This window comes from Nothobranchius furzeri, chromosome 11, assembly GCF_043380555.1.
Source record: "Nothobranchius furzeri strain GRZ-AD chromosome 11, NfurGRZ-RIMD1, whole genome shotgun sequence".
NCBI lineage: Eukaryota > Metazoa > Chordata > Actinopteri > Cyprinodontiformes > Nothobranchiidae > Nothobranchius > Nothobranchius furzeri.
The window spans coordinates 39,237,571-39,259,814 of NC_091751.1; the positions used below are offsets into that span (position 1 = coordinate 39,237,571).

Here is a 22,244-nt window from a genome sequence, read left to right on the forward strand (position 1 = left end):
AACATCATTTAAGAATGATGAAAGTTTTGTAACTGTTTGTTACTAATCAGTTAATGCATTTTGTCCTCACAGGTTCCCGTAGAAGAAAACATGGCATCTAATATGGCGTCGCCCAGAGACTTAGACCCACTCCCACGTATTTTAGACCTGATTTTTATGGCTATATGTTACAAAGCTGACAATATTTTTCAACAACTGGGTATCATTTAATTCATTTTCAACCACATTTTGATGGATATTTCCAGAAATTAATGGTGAAAACTACACGTTGTCTCTTTAAAGCCCTACTTTGCAACCACTCATATTTTAAAACAATTTTCTTGAGCCAGTATGTGCAAATCTGATCCTTTACAGGGTTAATGAAAAGTCATTCAGACCACCACTGCCCCGGTGCTGGATTCTGCTTCCAGTCTGTTTTAGATCATGAACACAGCTGAATTGATTTAGTGATGCATCACTACTGTAGAAACTAATGAAGGCTGTGGAGACATTTCAGCTGTTAGATTAAAATGTTAAAAAGATGAAAGCAAAGCGAGGAGGAAAGTTTTACTTTTGGTTTCACTAAACAGACACTAGGAGGTGCTAAAAGCAAGGATAAATGGCTAAGTATCCATTTAAGCAAAAACAGAAATGGATTTGACTCCATAAATCTTTACAAATGTGTTAAAATTTGGCATGGAAGGAACAAAAACATCCCCAACACATACACAAAAACTTGAATTCAAGCTGGCTGCCACAGCAAACTAACTTTAGCAAACTGGCCAAAGTTTTACAGATATTGAGCTAAAATTTGGCGTGGAAGTAACTAAGACCCGGCTCCAACATATACTCTAAACGAGGCAGATTGCAGAAGATCTTTCTTTATTTGTTTTTGGCAAAAACTCTTTGAGGTTATTCAATTCAAGATGACTGCCACAGTCAACCAACCTTTAGCAAATACAAAACAACTCACTGACCTAGAATTCCCTTGTCAGTTGCTGGGTGTCATCCACATCTCACACTCCAAGGGCTAACAGATCAGATTTGCCAAAATAGCTATAATCCCATGGATTATTTAGTGAGCATTTATTATGAGGCAGTTTGAAGATTGGTGTGTTCATTTTCTGTTTGCCACATATACCGAAAGCCCCCGATGTGCCCACTGGTGCATATTTACATCTAAGTCCATTTGGATAAAAATATCGTCTAAATGGTCAGACCTAAATAAAACTTCATGTTCCATCTAACATTCAGCTCACACTGGAGGAGCAGAATGAGGTTGACTCTTCTGAATGGGATAGAAGAGGTCAAATGTTTGTAAGAAAAAGCCATTTTCATCTGCTGACCCCATTCAGGGTATCAGTACGGGAGCGAGAACAGTCACAAAGTCCAAACGGCAGTGAGAAACGTTGAAAATGTGCCGCAGATGAATCGCTGTGATGCCATCCTACATACTAAACAGAAATACATGACTTGCACTTGCAAGGTCCTATGTTTTTTATGCGGTTTCATTTTTAATGCAATCTGATTCACAAATAAAACCAGTTTTAGTTTTAGCCTTTTTCTTAATTCTTGGATGTTGGGCGCTTCATAACCCAGCTTTTGGAAAGTTTTTATTTATTATATATATATATATATATTTATGTTATGTTTGCTGCAATTTCAATCTTTTATTTAATGGCAGCTCAAATGTTTGGTGGAGAGATCGTTGGTTACGTATTGTAACCCCAGATTCTATGAGTCTAGTCGCAGCCCTTAAGCGAGCTGCTATTGGAAGGGTGATCTCAGCATCAGCCAATCATGAAGAGCTTAAATGTACGCCCACCACGTGGGCACCCCTTGTGGGTTATATAAGTGGAGCGACTCCACTGTTCGCCTCCGATGGCTCTTAGTCCTAACAGAACCAGTGTGGCCAAGTGGCTTAAGGGCTGCGACTAGACTCATAGAATCTGGGGTTACAATACGTAACCAACGTTCTATTTCGTCTAGTCTTAGCCCTTAAGCGAGCTGCTATTGGAATAAAGCGCAGCTGGATGGGTTTACGCCACACTGGTTAGCTCAACCAATGGACACACCCAACATGTCTCCTTTTAGTGGGGGTCGCTCAGCCTCAGCCCAGGGCTTAAAAGGCTGAGGCAGCCAGAGAGAAGAGTGGGGCCACCACTAAAAAATATCATCCACAAGAGGATGAAATTCATTCAAGCAGGGCCGATGAGGTGCCATAATGCGTTCACTCAGCCTGCTGAGGTCCAAGCACTGAACGAGTGATGGATCCTGAAGACACATCTCGTAAATAAGAACGAGTAAAGGAACAGGGTGAAGCCCATGAAGCAGCCTGACAAATGACTTCCATTGACCCACCACTGTGGGGCGCCACAGAAGAGGAAATCCCTCTGGCTGAGTGAGCCCTGAGTGTCTCAGGAGGATCCAGCCCCAATGATGTGTAAGCGAGTGAAATGGCGTCACATAGCCAGAGTCAAAGGCGCTGGGCCGACAGCGCTTGCCCAAGGGAAGACTCCCTGTAGTGCACAAACATGATTTGTGAGCGGCGAATCCCTGAAGTGCGTGACACATATCGTGCGAGCGTGCGCACTGGGCAGAGAAGATGGGAAGCCACCTTCTCCTCAGAATTATGGGGAGGAGGAAAAAGTCCAGCCAATGAAATTGACCTGGATTTGAAGGAAGTATTAATGTTTTTTGGGCACAAAGGCTGGGTTGGGGCATAAAACAGCAGACCCGCCATCTTTCCGGATCCTGAGGCATGCGGGAGCCACTGAGAGGGCGGTTTGGTCGCTCACTCTCGTGACTGATGCCAGTGCCAGCAGCAAGGCAGTTGTAAGTGACAGGAACTTGAGTGAGACCTGGTCCAAGGGCTCAAATGGGGCTTCAGATAAGCCACGCAGAACCACCGTTAGATCCCACTGGGGAATTAGCGGACGGGACACAGGTCTGTTCCTTCTGACACCTTTTAGAAAACGTTTTGTGAGGGGATGATTGAAAACAGATCTATCACCAAAACCCTGGTGACAGGATGAGATAGCTGCAGCATATGTTTTAATAGTGCTGAATACGAGGCCCCTGACCGTCCGTATCTGCAGAAACGATAGGACATCCGCCAGCTGGCAGGAGAGCGCTTGAACATTCCGCTCTGTGCCCCAGTTCTGGAAAGCTGCCCATTTAGCAGCGTAAGATGCAATGGTAGAGGGCGCCCGCGCACTCTGAATCGTGATGACCACATCATGCGGCAGCCCAGAAACCCCTAATCGAAACCGCTCATCGGCCAGACCCACAGCTGATGGCTTATTTCCGGAGGATGTCTGATTATCCCATCCGCCCGGGGAGGGGCGTCCTCCCTTCGCGGGAGTCTCCACGGGGAGCCGGACAGTAGCGCTTGCTGGTCCGGAAGCCATGACGCGGACAAGCGTCTGGGAGCCACCAGAATTACCGAGAGCTGTTCTGACCGAACTCGGTCCAGGAGAAGGGGAATCAGAGGGACTGGTGGAAACGCATAAAGGAGCGTTCGAAGCCCGGGCTGGTGTGAGAAGGCGTCCGCTCCGAGCGAGGTTTGGTCCCGGAGACTCAGGGAAAACCACAGGCGACACTGAGCGTTTTCGCGAGCCGTGAACAGATCCACACGGTTCCCCGAACCTTATCCAAATCTGTGATATCAGCGCGGGATGCAGACGCCAGTCGGAGTCGCGGGGACCCCCTCTCGACAGGATGTCTGCCGCTACATTCAGGATCCCCGGAATGTAGGTGGCACAGCAGGTGGACATGTGCCCAACACAGTAAATCTGTGGCTATGCGCAATAGAGGGGGGGATCGAACTCCCCCTTGGCGATTTATGCAGGCTGCCGCCACCTGGTTGTGTGTGTGGGAGGGCCAGCAATCTGCCGCGTAACAAGCACGTGCCCTCCACCCCAGACAGTGACGCATCCGTAAACACAGATACGTGTGACGCAGGACGTCCGATGGGAATCCCGTGTGAGGGGATGCAGGGATTCCCCCAGTGAGCGAGGTCCCCGCCCACTGAGGGGGGAACCCTCAACATACGTCTCTTATGACGTATCGGGTGTACCCGGAGGCAGATGAACCAACTTTGCAAGGCGCCTCGAGTGCAACAACCCCAGCAGCACCACCGAGTGGGCTGCAGCCATCATGCCCAGAAGTCTCATGACTAACAGGGCTCTCACGATCTCGCGGGGTTGCACGCGGGAGATCGCCGTGGTGAGATCTGCCGCTCTCACCGGCGACGAACGTGCTCTCATTAGAGAGGCGTTCAGCTCCCCCCCGAGAAACATAATCGACTGGGATGGAAGAACAGAGTTCTTCCCCCAGTTTATAGAAAACCCCAGGGTTGACAGATGCTCTGTTAACCTCCTGGTTTGCACTGACGCCCCGTCCTCGGACCGGGCGCATCGGAGCAGATCGTCCCGGTAAAATAAAACCCTCGTTTCCGCCGTGCGCAGTGGCTGCAGCGCGGTCTCCGGACATTTGGAGAAAGTGCGCTGGGCTAGCGAGTAGCCGAAAGGGAGGCATTCGTGCGCGCGTTCCGACAGCGGACGTGTGCTCGAGGTCACGTGAGCAACGTCTGAGGATTGGTTTCGCGCCCTTACCGCCGTTACTCGTACCAGAGAACTGGGAGCGACCCATGGAGGGCTGTGCTCGAAAGAGCAAGTGTGAAACAGCTGGAAGAGGCTGATCCGCACCGCAGAGCGTGGAGTCCATGAAGGACGAGTGGGAGCCGGGCCCGTGCACGGGAACGTCAAAGTGCCAGCGGATGGAGCCGCGCAATGTGCGCGCTTTGCGCGTGGTCGCGACAGCGCCATGACATCCCGTCCCACCCAAAGTTGTGGGGGAAGCGGGATGAGTCGGACCTGGCCGTAGGCTGGGGGCGGTGCGCAAATGGAGCGCACCCTTACAGCTACCCGTGTAACATGACCGAGTCCGACTGTGTGAACATGCAGATGTGCTGCAGTGCTTGGTGCGGGGAACATCATGTGTGAGGATTCGGCAGAAGGTTCTGCAGCGGACTGTAGGATTGTGCTCTCGATGTGACGTTTTTTGGGTTTTTATTTCAAAACCAAAATAATTCACAGAGTTAACATTGCAGCCATAAGCACACATATTCCCCCCAACGAGTCGTTTTCGTGGTTGTTTTCGGCGAGGTTCCTGTGACTGCCAAGGCTGTGTCTGCTGGCTCGTTCGGAACCGTTGGCCGCCAACTCCCTGGTCCCGCCTCAGCAGGAGGCCGGCTCCGCGGGGCAGGCCGTGCAGCTGGGCGCATGGAGTTTCCGCGCCGTTCGTCCCATCCTCTGGGGGAACGGCCGGAGTGCAGGCTGACCGAGAGTGGACCAGGTCTCGCACCGTGGCTGAAAGTTCAGCTGCTGAGCCCTCTAGATGATGCTCGTAAGATGGGGACCAAACAGAACGTCAGAGGTGATGTGGCCTTCCAGCATCTCTCTGTGCAGGTGTTCAGGAATGGAGGGCAGGGCCGTGAGCCACAAGGCCGCTGGATAAGGGTCTGCCAGGCAGCAATGCGAGCAGAACCGGTGAGTACAGCAGCGCACAGATTGAGGATGGCATCAGCAGTTTTAGTAATGATGGTTTTTGACTCGACAGGAGAGTCAAGCTCCTCCACCATTTTGGAAACGCCAAAGGCGAGAAGGCGATGTTATTTCCTGCAGCGCCGGTCTGGAAGGCGCACTGGTGTGCGCGATCGGCGACCCGCCTCAGCAGCTGGTCATGCTTAGTGGGAACTGCTCGCGGTCCAGTGAGGTGGTTCTTGACGCCACACAGCGAGGCCAAGTCCGGCTCCAGTGGAGGAACGGATGGCCAGCCCTGGTCGGAGAAGCCCTCGACCTTGGTAATGGGCGCATATGTGGAAATTGGCGCCTCGAGCCTGGCAGGCTCGGAGAAGGCGGCGGACCAGCAGCTCATGGCAGCGGGGAAGTGCGGCCAGACGGGGTCTGGACAGCGCGTCTGTGTTGCCCCAAAAATTCCCGCCAATTCATCCGCCTCAGGGGAGCCGGTTCTGGAACGGCTAGCCACCTGCGGGTCGCAGCCGCGGAGATGATGGCGGGCAGCTCCTGGAGCAGTGCTCTAACTGCTGGCAGGGAGGAGCGAGAAACCACTGGGGCAGAAGGACCCGCTGAGCGAGGCTCGTCGACCTCCGTGTTGTACAGGAGGGAATAATGGCTGCGGCAGCCAGCCTCGTCGTGCTCCTCACGAGGCTCGTCGACCTCCGTGTTGTACAGGAGGGAAAAAGGGCTATGGCAGCCAGCCTCGTCATGCTCCTCACGAGGCTCGTCGACCTCCGTGTTGTACAGGAGGGAATAATGGCTGCGGCAGCCAGCCTCGTCGTGCTCCTCACGAGGCTCGTCGACCTCCGTGCTGTACAGGAGGGAATAATGGCTGCAGCAGCCAGCCTCGTCGTGCTCCTCACGAGGCTCGTCGACCTCCATGTTGTACTGGAGGGAAAAAGGGCTATGGCAGCCAGCCTCGTAGTCGACCTCCGTGTTGTACAGGAGGGAAGGGCTATGGAAGCCAGCTTCGTCGTACTCCTCGCTGTCGATGACATCGTCCAATCGGTAGGAGCCAGCCGGCTCCTGGCCGACGTTGAAGAACCGTAACGCCTTGTCCAGCGAGTACGTGCCAGCCACCGGAATTTCCTCGTCGGTGGAGGGGGTGAAGTACTCGACCCGGCGGACCTTTTCAGCCACGGGCAGAGCGGTACAAAACGGGTACGAGGCCTGGGGGTCAAGGCCAGGCCAGCGTGGTGAGCCCCGAGACAGACCTCACACTTGGCGTGCAGGTCGCCGCTGGAGATGGAGCCCGTCTGGCAGGCCGGGCAGGTCCTGGCGTCGCTGGACATGGTCGGTGAGTAGATTTTTCTTGTATAATTGCTCTTAAAGAAGCTCTTAAGCTTGGCGTGAAGAGAAAACGGAGGCGAACAGTGGAGTCGCTCCACTTATATAACCCACAAGGGGTGCCCACGTGGTGGGCGTACATTTAAGCTCTTCATGATTGGCTGATGCTGAGATCACCCTTCCAATAGCAGCTCGCTTAAGGGCTAAGACTAGACGAAATAGAACTTTTAGTTCCTTTTTCTTGTTGAAGGCTTAAACTGGAAAAAAAACTAAAACAGAGAAAACAAACTCTGGAAAAAGGTAAATATTGTAATGGAAAATAGTAATGTGGGCTAAATAAATTGCTTTACAAGCTATTTATTTCTATTCTCATTACTTGTGACCAATAGCGGTAATACTCCATTAATTATAGAATATCACGTTGCTTGGTCTTAGGATGATTAATTAGAAGGTTCTAGGACTCTTTTAATTATTAAGGGATCGTTCACACTTCGTTTATGATTCAAGAACCAGTCAGTGTTTGCAAACAAATAAGAATTTATTTTACAAACAATTAAGACTTGACAAATTGTTTAAACTATTATCCTGTGAGTGGATGGAACTAAGAGATGGGTGTCTGAAAACTATATGTGAATATGAGATGATGAATCAGAATCTCCGTATCTTCAGAGGGGTGCGTTCTGGATTAATGAATTTGGTTTGCAGATAAGCTATAAGCTGTTATTTATCAAACTGCATACAGATGCTATCTGTGTGTCTACATTACCGTAGAGGCACCCTCTTGGTAGATCCAAAAGTCAGAGTGGTCGGATGACCGCTGGCACCGGAGGCCTGTAGAGTACTGAGGCGCCGTCCTTTCGGTCCTAGAGATGTGTCTCGGGTCACGACAGATGGATGGAAACCACGCGTCTTAAAATAACTCTGAAGGAGTTTAGCAAAATCAGCTTTGTTCTGCAGGAAAACTATCTTGTTGTTCGCAGGTGCAAAAAGCTTTAAGGTTCTGACAGCGTGTCAAAATCTTTCTGAGCTAGAGATCTGCTAAGAGATGGCCAGTCTCCAGCTTTCTCTCCCGACTGCCGAGAAAGCAGAGCGGCTGGTTTATGTACCCGCTGTTATCTATTACCAAACTTACCAAGAATCTCAGAAACACACGCTCTGAGAAGCAGAGTCTCGGAGTCTAGGGACAAGGTTAGTTATGTGTCATGCGTTCTTAATTTTAACCTTACTCTTGTCTGGTGTGTGAGCAAATGGTGATGACCTCATCTAGTAAACATACTAAACCATCATTGAATACGGATTCCTGAACATTTCATTGCTTATAATTGTACATGGCAATATTTAGTGATTATTTTTTATTATAAAATCTTCTTTCCTTTTGGAGAATAAAAAGTTTATCTAGAGTTCTCTTGTGAGGAACCTTGGGGAAAGGAATGCTACTGTTCATCTTTATTATCTGATGAAGCTGCGCTCAGCTGATGAAGTCATCTGACTAAAATGCTGAGTTGTGCAGACTCACAGACACCTGACAAGGGAAGATACAGCAGGGCATGTAGTAGACAGGGTTATTTGACCTGGCTGCATATGACCTGTGGGATCTTTTAAAATCAGTCCATTTCGTGATGTTACAATATTACCTCAAATTATTGTTACCCTAATTTTATTATTAGTTATTAGTTATTTAATAACATTATCTATAAGCATTATATTTGACCCATATTAATGCTTTTCTCCTGGTGTGAAAGGTCAAACCTTAAAGTCACCGACTCATCTTGTCAGCTAAGCCTTATTTTCTGAACCACAGGTGAGGAGACCATGTCTGTGGTTACAACAAAATAAATCCGTTGTCTTTCTTTTTCCTCATATTTTGTTCTTACTAGATTTGCACTAAATCATATTTTAAAAAGTCACAATTTCTAGGAATTATCTAATAAAAGTAGACGGCTGTTTTCTGTTTTACCATCAGAGAGAAACATTGCTATTTTGCTTTGAGCTAAATGCTAAGCAGCAACATGTGGGTATAAAACATACGTGAATGCACTGGGGGCTGCATGATTCAACTTTTTTTAAATGAAAATCGAGTCGACTTTGACTAGTCGTTGATGACGTCATACACCTGAAGCGGGGGGGGGGGGGTCGGTTGGGTCTCTGGAGCTTTTTATTGACAATTAAGATCGCGCCCACATTTTCAAAGTTAAACACATTTCTTTTAACAACGGTAGTTTCTGCTTCAGCCCTCTCCCCCCTCCCCCTGCGCAGCGGCCGCAAACTCACTGATGCGCCTGCAGCCTCTCAGAGTTGCTGCTGCTCTAAACATTAAAATAATTATTTCATTTTCTGTTCCTCACTTCTGATTACTTCAGTGGTGTCTGTTTGTTGCAACCACCAGGTATAAAAACAAACTTGTTTTTATTTGACTATTTTTCTGTCCTGTCTCTGTTTATTATCTTCCTGCATCTCCTCTCAATCCTAAAGAAAAACTGCTACCTGGGTTCATATATATTCACCTTATGAGTTACCTTTGAACTGCAGCTCTAAAAGATCTACCGACCGCAAAAACAGCGGGGTGCGCGCCGGCCGCACCGGTGAGGTGCGTCACCGAAGGATGAGGTGATGCGTCCCACTCCACAGCAGCGAAACGCGTCAGGCGCAAATAAAAGACAGAAAACATAAAAGGAAATGAGCTGGCATGAACAATCTCGTGTTAAATTAGTTTTTGAGGTGGCGACACCTAATTTGATAACGTTACTGTGGCCGTGCTCAGGACGCAGATGTCTGGAGCGCGTCAACAATCAGAGCTTTACATGCGCAAGCCGGTTAAGGTTAGGATGGGGTGAGGGGAAGTTTAAATTGTAATAGGGTAAAGGTCACAATTTGGTCAAATGTCCGTTTTATGGCGGGTGTCAGTACCAACGCTCTGGCACAGCGCTTCGCCTCCCGACACGCAGGAGCTCGTCACCTGCCATCTTTTCCAAGGGCTGCATCTTGCCGGTCATTATCACATGACAGCGACTAGTCGATGACAGGCATAAAAAGTCATTACAGAGCAGTGAGGTTGACTAGTCGACTAGTTCATACAACCCCTAGAATGCACTAATTCAGTATTAAATTGTGACCTTTTGTGAACCTCACAGCAGTTTTTGTGCCTAATTCAGACTAAATAATTGAGAAAGAATAAATAAATAATCAGAAGAGTGACTTCCCAACTTCAGGAACACATAGAAGAGGACAAATGCAGCAATCTGTTTATTAAAACATGAAATGGCCTTTTTTCCTTTTAAATCATTTTCAATTATTATGATTTTGTGTTATGTTTCAGTGTTTTCCATCAAAGGCTAATCTGAATAGTAAAAAACGAACGAACGTGGTGACCTTGGTGACTAATGCCCTTTGATTTGCTAAGTTTAATGCCCCCAGTATAATATCGAATTACGACAGTCATAACTAATACATGAGCTGCTGCAAATAGAGTCCTAAGTGTAAACCCCATTTACCATTGGAGTCTCCTGTCAGTGAGTGATGGAGCATCATGACCTCCGCACATGAAAGCTGATATTTGAAGCGACAACAAGTCATCTTCGATGACAACGGCAGCGTTTGATAAATGGCTTCATTGTTTTGGAGCCACTCTTGTTCTGGGGGCGGCCTTGAACAAACACACCCAATCCAGCGGATCCTAATATCACATGAATGGACTGAAAGTCCCGTATATTCGAGGTTAATAAATCCACATCCATGATCGGTGGTTTCTCATTTGCTCTGTAACCTTGACTTCATCAGATCCCGTTCATGGCCTCCACTTTGCCAGTGCGCATTTCCATAAATGACACTAAAGAAGAAATATGAGAGGGATTTATCCTCAGCTACTCCCGTTTTCTTCATCCTGGCTCTTGGTGATGATCCCCTCTCATGAATCACAAACAACAGATCTTCAACATGCATTCACCCAACAAATCTATGGTTTTGTTCCTCTCAGTCTGATGCACCGAACCCCCATAAATCCCCAGGAGACAAAGCTCTGCCTCAACTTATGAGTTCAAATTTACACCTTCCACCCTCGACATTTACCAGATTAATCCTGGAGCAGATGAGGGATACTTCAGGAGCATGGAAATTTAATCAGGCATTCCTAATATTCCCCCGAAGCCTCCACAGCTTAAATAACCAAGTTTTTCTAAAGGCAGTAGCCTTCACCGGGTGAGTAATAACACCCCTGACTTTGCCATTCAGCCTTCAACATCTCAATAATTTACTCTAACTCATATTAGGTCCCTGCAGCCTAAAGCGATTCAATAATCAAACCTTAGCAGCCACGGCGATCACACGGATGACCAAACCATGCATGTCTCACGATATAATGAACTCAGACACCATCTATGTCATTAGGAGATGAAAAACACTCAACGTCTTCTTCTTCTCATTCAGTTTACCCTTCAGGGGTTGCCACAGCCAATCAACAATGATTCTCATCATCGAATTCAATGGAGCAAGCGTGAGGAAAGCAGGAGCTGAACTACTGGAGCATGCCAGAATTATGAAAAACGGTGGTTAGAAATCGGCAAGATTGACGAGGTAAGACCCCTGGATAACGTTTTTGCAGACGTTTATAAACAAGCACATTTTGTGCTCCTGGATGGGGTTACGGCACCAAAAAAGTCAAGAAGAAGGAACGCAAATAGAAACACACCATTGGAGCAGGGCACGACTGATGAGCAACAGGTGACTGCTGCTACAACAGCAGGTAAAGATGATCAGCTACCGGATGAGCCAATGATGATAAGAGAGGAGATAAGAGGAGTAACAGAGACTTTGCAGCCACAACTGAACCAGAACCCGAAGTTTAAGTGGCTCACCGGATTGCATCTGCAAGGAAATCTGGAGACAGAGTTATGATTGTGAGATTACAATGTTATAAAATGAGGGAGGAGATTATGATGAAGGAAAGCATCGTTGAAATACGTGGGATGAAGCTGCGAGTTCCTGCTGACCTGATGGAGATGAAGGCAAAGAGGGCAAGCTACAGCGATGTGAGAGTGAAACTGTGGAAGGCTGGGGTGACAAATGGGATCATCCACCCGGCAACACTGATTACAACTTTTAATGAAGAAACTAAGAGATTCACGGATCATCTCCAAGCTGAAGACTAGTGGAATGCAGTGATAGAGCCAGGCTTAAGCACCATAAAATGAACTGTCGGGGAAACAATGCGGGTTATATGAGGAAACTATGCATGTGTGGTAACTTACTAGGACGGAGCTTTGTTTTCAGAAGGAATTAAGGCCACATGATTTAGTTTAGTTTAAAATGCAGGATGGTGTGGCGAGGCAATGCTAATCTACATATGTTTAAGGAGGGTGTGGGGTACGGGGAGGGAGTGGGGGTTCTTTGTGGTTTTATATCTTTAACGATTTGTGTTGCTCAAATATTTATTACATGACAATGGCAAGTATTTAATTTACATAAGGACTACTGCTCAAGTATTACCTAAAAAGATGGAGGATAGCTCGTGTAAATATTTGTATTTAAGAAAAAAGATACAGGGCATTGCAGAAATGAAATCTTGATGGGATTTACATATAATGGTTGTCTCTGAAACACACTTAGATCATTCAATTAATAATAATTAGTTCAGTATAGAGCAGGGGTCGGCAACATTTTCCCATCAAAGAGCCATTATTACCAATTTCCCACAGTAAAGGAAACACTGGGAGCCGCAGCAGCCGCGGCGTTGTGGGCGGGGCCTACCCTCAGACAGCAGAGAGCTGCTTTAACTGATCACAACAGGTGACAGCCAGGCACGTGCAGGGGTGGGGGGTGGCGGAGGGTGCTTTAGCACCTGTCCCTTTTGTCCGAAGTGCCAAAAGTGCCCTTTTTCCGGTCGTTCATCAGATTTTACCGTACAAAACTGTTATACTGTGATACATATCAGAAACTAGGACCATGCGGAGGCAGTTGCCTCAAGCTGAAGCCTATTTTCCCTTAGACCCGCCTACAAGCTCACTGATTGGCTCTGCCGCATCATGCTAACGTGTGATTGGTTGTCCCTGCTGTCGCTCTACCTTGCAACCATGGAGATGACAGACCGGTGTTTTGCCCGCGGGCAGGAGTTTGCATTCATCTACCTGTAAGATTTTTTTCTGCCTGCTTCACGTCAGCTGGATGGATTTTAATATCAGAGCTTTTGTTTACCTGCGTTTGAGTCCGTGGTTAGTGTGTGTGGAGCAGAGTGAGGTAGCTGCATGTCTGGGACAGAAAATGAGACATGAGAGAGACTTCTCCTGAAGTGTTGAAGAAACACAACAAAGAATCACAGATGTTAATATTTCTCACTCTAGCTTTCCCGGGTCATAATTTCTGAATTACTAATCGAATAAAAATAATTCAAACGATTTCTAAAAGTACATAAAACGAGCTTTTCAAGGAGGTATTACATGATGTAATTCATGTAACTCCAAAAATCGCTGTAAGAGGGAAACCAGCTTTGCAGCGTCACAGAAAAAAACGGAGCGAACCTTGACGGGAGAGCAGAGAAACAAAGGGAAGAGATAGTCTGATCATCTTCATCAGCAGCTTTTATAAACTTATGGAAACAAACATCACACAGAAAATCCACCTGATTGGTCAGGTATCCCAGAAGGCTGTTTCTGTAGATGGTGACATGAGGAGGGATAGATTACAGTCACACTGGTTTTTATGTATATAAACAGGCAGAAAGTTCACTGACTAAAACTTTTATTTTTTTTATTTGGAGTGAGACTGTGGTGACTCTCTTGAATCACTCAAACACAAAGGAAAGTGCACAAACACACTCAGATGGAGTGTAGTGGTATTATCTGTCATTAAGCTTGGATTAAAGTCATTTAGTATTCCAGAGATAATCTGTCATTAGGCTGATTACTGTGCACACTTCAGAGGGTCTGAAGCAGCTACGAGGGGAGATAAAAACCTCAATGCAGAATGATGAATCTGGGCGTTCTAGTAGAGATGACAAGAGAAATGAAACCTTCAGTTTGACCTGAACAAACTCAACAATTGAATCCATTTGCACCTTAATAGAAGATCCAGCTAACACCATAAAAATGCATGAAAGAGGGAGAAAATAGGTGTTGGTACAGAGGAAGAGGAGTTTGAGGAGCCAAATATAAAGGAGAACTTTGTGAAGGTCAAATGAGGGGGTGGGGGGTGGTTGGATGGATAGCTTTGATTCAGCTCACAGCGCCTCAACAAGACTACACAAAAACCCATGAAATCAGCAACTGTTACAGAGGCTGCATCTGCTTATCCTGCTTTACCTTCTCCCCTCGCTCCCAGGTAAAATCTTGTAAAATCTTTCTGAGATGTTTATTTAGGTGCACACAGATCAGTAGCTGTCCAACTCAAACGTTATGTCTTTATAGATTATGGTTATGGAAATTTAAAACATAACAAGCCTTCACCTCAGTGCTAATAGTACTCCATGTTTGGGTCAGCGGGACCACAAAAGTGCAGTTATACTAACTAGCAGGTCACAAAACACCCAGAAGTTTCACTGAACCTGTGGTTGTATATTTATTGTTAATAGTTACACTGTTATTACTAGAAGTAATGGTAATGGTAGTACTAGTAGTAGTAGTAGTAATGGTAATAGTGTTAATAGTGATGGTGGTGTCAGTAGTAGTAGTAGTAGTAGTAGTAGTAGTAGTAGTAGTAGAAGTAATGGTAATTTTAGTACTAGTAGTAGTAGTAGTAATGGTAATAGTGTTAATAGTGATGGTGGTGTCAGTAGTAGTAGTAGTAGTAGTAGTAGTAGTAGTAGTAGTAGTAATGGTAATAGTGTTAATAGTGATGGTGGTGTCAGTAGTAGTAGTAGTAATAGTAGTAGTAGTAGTAGTAATGGTAATAGTGTTAATAGTGATGGTGGTGTCAGTAGTAGTAGTAGTAGTAGTAGTAGAATTAATGGTAATGGTAATACTAGTAGTAGTAGTAGTAATGGTAATAGTTTTAATAGTGATGGTGGTGTCAGTAGTAGTAGTAGTAGTAATAGTAGTAGTAGTAGTAGTAATGGTAATAGTTTTAATAGTGATGGTGGTGTCAGTAGTAGTAGTAGTAATAGTAGTAGTAGTAGTAGTAATGGTAATAGTGTTAATAGTGATGGTGGTGTCAGTAATAGTAGTAGTAGTAGTAGTAGAAGTAATGGTAACAGTGTTAACAGTGGTGGTGTTGTTGCCCTTGACACTAGTGGCTTAATCCTGGATATGTGGCAGAGACGAAAACAGCAGCAGTGGACTACGCTGTTAATATGAGCATCCAGCTTTAGTGATGCGTCCAACTTCACACCTAAATTACTAACTAGCTCTTTCTTAAAGGGGGCCAACAAAGAATAGTAGTAATGGTAATTGTAGTGGTGGTTGCAGTAGTAGCAGTAGTAGTAGTAGTAGTAGTAGTGATAATTGTGGTGGTGGTGCCAGTAGTAGTAGTAGTAGTAGTAGTAGTAGTAGTAGCAGTAGTAGTGATGATTGTGGTGGTGGTTCCAGTAGTAGTAGTAGTAGTAGTAGTAGTAGTAGTAGTAGTGATAATTGTGGTGGTGGTTCCAGTAGTAGTAGTAGTAGTAGTAGTAGTAGTAGTAGTAGTAGTAGTAGTAGTAGTACTAGAAGACAACAGGCTCAACATGGCGGGTGTGCAGGGTAGTGGCACTGCAGCTCCAGCAGGCTTGAGAGCTTTTGGTGGACCCAGAGCTAAACCAGTGATTTATAACACTTCTGATGGCAAGACTCTTGTTGAAGATGAGTTTTTAAATTTTCTTGTTGTTAAAATGAAATCGTTATGCCACGATGACATCATTTTGCTTGCTGTGAAACACTTTGGTTCGGAGTGGATTGAGGCCTCAAAGAAGGTCCTCCATGATTTATGCCCAAGCCCAACGTTGCGTTTAGTAACGCATAAAGGCCCTCAAAAGGACGTTAAGAATGTGAAGAGCTGCTTGAAGCTTCTTAATGAGGCCGGCGAAAACATCCCCCGCTTTGTGTCGCATCATCTGGATGAGCTTCCCACAATTACTTTTAGCAGTATGGACATCTCCTGCCTGCTTGGTAAAATTGAGAAGCTAAGCACTGATGTTCTCTGTTGAGGCAAGCGATGTCTACCCAGATGAGTGTCTGCGAAAATCTCCGCATGGTGACAGCTAACATGAGTGATCGCCTGGGCGTGGTAGAGCAACTTGGTGTGAACGGCTGAGGCAACCCGCCTTGTTCCGATCAGCTGGTGACGTGTCAAAGGATGGAAAAGACGGCGCGGCAGATCGAAGCTACTGCTGGGGTGCAAACGGCTTCATCACCTGCTTCGGGCGGTGGGGCCGGTGCCCAAACGATGAGGAGGGATCTGGTGGAATCAAATAATGTGGGGGTTTTGGATCCGAGTAACGCTTCACCTGCTTGGAGTCAAGTTGTTAAGAAAGGACGCCGTCCAAAGCGGGCTCCAGATGAAGGCCCTGCGCAACTGAGGCCTAAACGGAATTTCGCTAAGAGACATGTTGTTGTGGGATCCTGTGCTGTAGGAAGGATCAAAGTGTTAAAAACGAAACTGGTGAGTGTCTTCGCAACAAAGTTCTGCCCTGATCTTATGCCGAGTGTGCTGGCTGACTATCTGAAAAAAAAAACTACATCGTGAGGTGCGGTGTGAGAAGATTAACAACGACCAGAGCCGATGTAGTTCCTTCAAAGTTTCGGTCGAATGTGAGGAGGTATCTGAACTGTATGATCCTTAACTGTGGCCTGAAAGAACCTTCGTGAGGTGTTTCTATGAGAAGCGCAGAGCTGTGGCTGCAGATGGAGCTGCGGGTGGGCCCAGTGGGGAGCCACTTACTCAAGAAGCACCCAGTATAGCATGAGAATTGTGTCGTATAACTCCCGTGGCCTGCGCCTCGGTAACGGGGCTGGGGATAGGGCACGTCGTATTGTTGCTGATAAACTTTTGGAAGACGTTGACATTTTGTGTCTGTTTGTGCCCAAACAGAACCTGGATCGGTTAAACTCTTTTCACTGCAATTTTTTGGTGCTGGGGAGTCCACTACTGATCTGTCATCTGGAATTATTCAAGGAAGGATACCTGGAGGCGTGGCCATCCTCTGGCACAAGGATTATGATCCTTTCATTTCTGTTGTCAGGCTAAATGTGGACTGGTACATAGCAGTAAAGATTGTTATGGATGACAAGGCATTCATGATCTTAAATATTTATATGCCATATGAGAGTCAGCAGAATCAAGATGAATATTTGGCGAAACTTGTTTTTTAAGCTCATTTATCAGTCAGTGTGAGTTTAATTGTGTTTTTATCATTGGTGATATGAATGCTGATATTTCAGACACTCGCTCCACCTTTGGGCAACACCTGATTCAGTTTTGTGTAAATAATAACTTGGTTTTAACTAGCAAAGAGAGACTGCCAGCAGACAGCCACACGTATGTCAGTGAGGCATGGCACTCAACTTCCTGGCTTGATAACTGTATATGCACTGAGGATGCACATGAATGCATATCCAGGGTGGAAATATTATACTCCCTGGCAACAACTGATCACACCCCTGTTTCCATAGTGGTAAACTGTGAAACATTGCCTGTGCTGCTCCAACACCAGAGCCCCTCACATACAGAGAAGCTTACTTGGGCTAAAGTGTCAGTCGAGGATATTAGGAAATATTACTTACTGTCAGATTGTAGTCGGAGATCTGTTAATGTCCACAAAGAAACGTTACAGTGTAAAGATGTTAACCGTGAACATATGGAGCACAGGCTGCACTTATGCACTTTGTATCAAAATATTGTGGACAGCTTGATTATTGCCAGCGAGTTCCTCTGCCAAAAAGGATCAACAAAATTTAAACCGCTTCCAGGATGGAGTGAGCACGCTTATGCGTTACATGCTGAGTCCAGAGCAGCCTATAAAGCCTGGGCAGCTGCTGGTAAACCAAAATCCGGTTCAACGTTGGAGTCTAAGAAAGCTGCGAACGTTAAGTTCAAGAATGCTGTTCGCTATATTAAAAGGAATGAGCAAACAATGCGGGCAAACTCCTTAGCGAACAAACTAAAGAATAATGATGTTTCAGAGTTCTGGAAGGAGTTAAAACGCTCCTGTATCAGTAAGCAGCTGCTACCCGCATCTATAAATGGGGTATCAGGAGATAAGAACATCGTTGAAGCCTGGAGGAATCACTTTAGCAGAATTTTTAACTGTGTAAATAGTGAAAGGTTCAATGTTGGCAACATTGACTTCAATCATGGTATGATTGTCAGAGCTGATGAAGTCCGTCTCGCTATAGAGAAAATGTCTTTAAATAAAGCTTGCGGCCCTGATCAACTATCAGCAGAGCACATGAAGTACGCTAGCTGTAGAGCTCAGGTGTTACTTTCATTGTGCTTTTCCGGCTTTTTGAAGCATGGAATCTTGCCTGACCATATGTTATCTGTTCTCTTAGTCCCTATAGAGCTCCGGACCCCACGTGACTCTCAGTTAGTGGACGCCATTTTGGCATGCAAAAAAGGTAAACAAACACGGATGTAACCATGAACATGAACGGGATCCGCTTGGATTTTACTTCGTCGGAGTTTACTTCACACTTTAAAACAGAAGAAATCGTTTTATATAGTCAGAAATTAAATAGACTAAACATCTCCGACCCTTACCGTGCCCCTGGGATACTTTTTAAAAACGCCAGAAGCTGTCGGAGCGGGCTTCTCACCGGCACAACACCGGACCTGACCGGGGAACCCCTTGGGATTTACCCGGAGGAGCTGGCTCCGGTGGCTGGGGAGAGGGAAGTCACGCTACTGCCCCCGCAACCCGACTCCGGATACGCGGATGAAAATGGATGGATGGACGGACAAATAACAGATTTACACGTAAGTAGTCTCGGTGAGACAGATAATAGCAGTCCAAAGTGCTTTTTATGTGTGATCTGACAATTGATCAACCATTGCTTAAAAATTAAATACAGCTTAGCCGGTTAATTGCTGTGATCATAAAACACGTAAACGGCAGCACGCAGAACTCACGAGGCAACGTTTTACGTGATGTTTACTTGCTGCTATGAGTAATAAGACAGAAAAAGCCACGCCAAAATAAGTTTAGGAAGCCCACTAAGAATCGTAATAAAAGCATTTAAAATAAATACCACACAGTTGAGGAAACGTTGGTTTAAGTACCTGATATGAAGTGGTCGCTGCATAAGCGAAAACCTTTACTCTCGGGATCCCACAGCTTCATTTTCGCCCGGTCACTAGCGCGTTTTATTACAATGATCCAACGTTTGCGGCGCTCCGGATCTTGGGGAATCCTGTAGATGGCTCATTCCTTATGTTGTCCACGTCTGTTCTGCATCCTGGGGCACAACAGGAATCTACCATATTTCCCGTTTGATTGAGTTATCTGACAATAACAAATAGTCCAGCTGCCGGCTTCTGCATGCCAATATGGCGCCGTTTCGATTTGAACTGTTGCATGCCGGGAGAAGTGACGTCAACTCCCGGAGCTCTATAGTCAAAGACAAGGGCGTCAGTTTGTTTTCAGAATTGCTGGGGACAATAACCATACACTTGAGTGGGGTTTAAAAATTGCTGGGGACAATAAAGTAGGCTAGCACAGGGGTCGGCGGCTCTGGAACCGCATGCGGCTCTTCCATCCTTCTGATGCGGCTCTCTGTGCTTGTGAAATAATGAATGGATATTTAAATAAAAAGCTTTATATTTTACTGCATTAATTTTACATCTGTAAGCTAATTCTAAATGTAAAGATTGTCTGCGTAAACCTGAACAGTTCCAACCCGGTCTTACTGTGAGACCGGGTTGATGCGTCACGCTTGTGCGTAATCATATCGGCGCTTCTGAGCTGCTTTCTGACCTTCCCCACCTACAAAGTTTAATTACAACAATCAAACGTGACAGAGCCTGGATTTGTATTCTGAACAGTCTAAACATGTTTTAAAAAGAAACATAGGACAAAAGTGGCACCTGCTCAGTAAAACCATCAACAGGGTGAAAAATACCAAAAATTGAAGGCAGAGATCGGGCTACAACTTCTGGATCCATTTTATATAAATTGTTTTATTGATTATCGTCTAATGAAAGATAATTAAGACATACATGAGCGATCAGGCGCGTTGCAAGCTTTTCAAAAGTGTGGGGGATGTTGTCTGTGCCTAAAATAATTTCATGTTATTCATCTTGTTAGTTTAATTTCCGTAATAGCGGAGCAGGTGCGAATTTTAGACGCGTCACGCACGTCTCCGTTTCAAACATGTTTAAACTGTTCAGAATACAAATCTAGGCTCTGTCTCGTTAGATTGGTGTAACTAAAGTTTGTACTGAATGAAACTTTACATTAAACCATGTTGAAAAGTAAAGGATCCGATTAAATAGTTTCCCCCTCATTTACAGTCAGTACAGTGCAGTGCGCACGGCTCTGGGGTTAATCAAGTTTAATTGTAACATTAATGTGTTACTGGACACACTGGTCTGGTTGGTTAGACCAGTGTTTGAAGTGGAAAACACACACACACACACACACACACACACACACACACACACACACACACACACACACACACACACACCAATTAAAATAATGCTGATAGCATGGACTAGAAGACAGGTGATGGTTTACGTATTTAAATGATGATCAGGCTGATGTAAAATGTAATCTCCATCCACATCCAGACACAATTATCCTCTATTCTTTCTCTATTTGCTCTGCTTTTGTCTGGGCTGATCAGCTGATGGTGCGCGCGGCACGCCTAGCGGCTGATGCACATTTTACGCATTTGGAGAGGTGGACTGGATGCTTTGCGTTTACTGGAAGTTGGTCCACTTAACGCACGGTTGTAGACTAAATATTAATGACAAATGAATGAAAATTAAATTGTGAGTTTTTACTTCATATTTTAGAAATAAAAATGACTGGGGAAAACATTTATGACGTCTTTTTAAACTAAATTTTCTAGCGTGACCTGCCTGCTTCACTTAAGTCACTGCTTATTAAGGTCCGTCCAAAATTACCGTGGCCCACCCAAAAATGAAAACCTGGCGCCGCGTCATTTATAAACCTCTGCAAATTGTTGTTCTTCACTTTATCAAACTCAGACTTTGTACAGCTAAATTCAAGATGTAAAATTATGAATTCAGTCGAGCTCTTCCGTCCCTCCCTCTCCTGCTCTCCTGGAAACCCGACATCGGCTGGGAGGTGAAGAAGGAGATGAGGCAAACAGAGTGAGTGCGACGTAAAGAAACTGGTGTGGAGGTGAGCAAAACAGCTGGAAAAGTGTGGGTGTTGAATCCCCCACGGGTGCGATGCCCCCGGCTGCTGTCACCTGTTGTGAGCAGCGCTCTGCTGTCTGAGGGTAGGCCCCGCCCACAACGCTGCGGCTGCTGTGTTTTCTTTACCGTGGGAAATGGGTAATAATGGCTCTTTGATGGGAACAGGTTACCGACCCCTGGTATAAGATCTGAGCAGGTAAAACAAAAATCCTCATCAGCAGGCTTTTTTGAAAGTGGGGGGGGGGGGGGGGGGGGGGGGACACAGCTGCCGATCACGAATTTTGCCGGGGACATGTCCCCGGCGTCCCCGGTTAAAATGACGCCTATGGTCAAAGAGAAAACTCGAAAAATCGCTTGTATTGATAACTACAGGCCTATTGCGATGGCAATTGTGTTGTCCAAAGTGCTTGAGCATATTTTGCTGGAAAGACTGCAGAATTTTATAACTACGACAGAGAATCAGTTTGGTTTTAAAGGTAAACTTAGTACTGACTTGTGTATCTATGCTTTAAAAGAAACTGTAAGCAAATACATGAGGCATAATACTTCTGTTTTTATGTGCTTTTTATATGCCTCTAAGGCCTTTGACAGAGTCAATCATCAGAAACTATTCATCAAGCTACAAAACAGAGGGGTCCCTTCATACCTAGTTAGGATTTTGCACTTCTGGTACTCTCACCAACTGATGCAGGTAAAGTGGGGGACAGAAGTGTCTGAACCTTTCTCCGAATCAAAGGGAGTCAGACAAGGCGGGATTCTGTCTCCTGTCCTTTTTAACCTGATCCTTGACGAGCTGTCTGTTACTCTGAATGATAGTAAGACTGGATGCTTGGTGGGTGACCGCCTTGTAAATCATTTAATATATGCAGATGACCTAGTCCTCATGTCTCCCTATAGCGCAGGCCTGCAGCAGCTGCTCAGGGCACGTGCTAAGTATGATGAGCAATTTGACATCCTGTTTAACCCTAAAAAGAGTGTGGTTATGATTGCTGCTACTAAAGGGGACCTGAAGCTTAATTTTCCATCTTTTAACTTAACAAATCAGGTCCTCGAAGTGGTAAGCAAAGTAAAATATTTGGGACACATTTTAAGAAGTGACCTCTGTGATGACGAGGA

At 45.7% G+C, this 22,244-nt stretch overlaps 2 protein-coding genes across 2 annotated transcripts in view; one reads left to right on the forward strand and one right to left on the reverse strand.

Annotated features, from left to right (window-relative positions):
* LOC107379042 (contactin-associated protein-like 4) overlaps positions 1 to 22,244 on the reverse strand; it is a 223,383-nt gene that overhangs the window by 171,884 nt on the left and 29,255 nt on the right. The window lies entirely within an intron of this gene.
* On the forward strand, positions 5,093 to 6,274 carry LOC139073097 (uncharacterized). Its single transcript, XM_070556067.1, has 2 exons — positions 5,093 to 5,531; positions 5,602 to 6,274. The coding sequence occupies exons 1-2, from the start codon at positions 5,265 to 5,267 to the stop codon at positions 6,172 to 6,174; spliced, it is 840 nt and encodes a 279-aa protein (XP_070412168.1). The 5' UTR covers positions 5,093 to 5,264; the 3' UTR covers positions 6,175 to 6,274.

What these genes read in the sequence shown, in the direction of transcription:
- LOC139073097 (XM_070556067.1), top strand. Translation starts at nt 5,265, where the DNA reads ATGGAGTTTCCGCGCCGTTCGTCCCATCCTCTGGGGGAACGGCCGGAG. An exon ending in CAGCAATGCGAGCAGAACCG is followed by an intron (nt 5,532 to 5,601) that starts GTGAGTACAGCA and finishes TTGACTCGACAG; the next exon opens with GAGAGTCAAGCTCCTCCACC.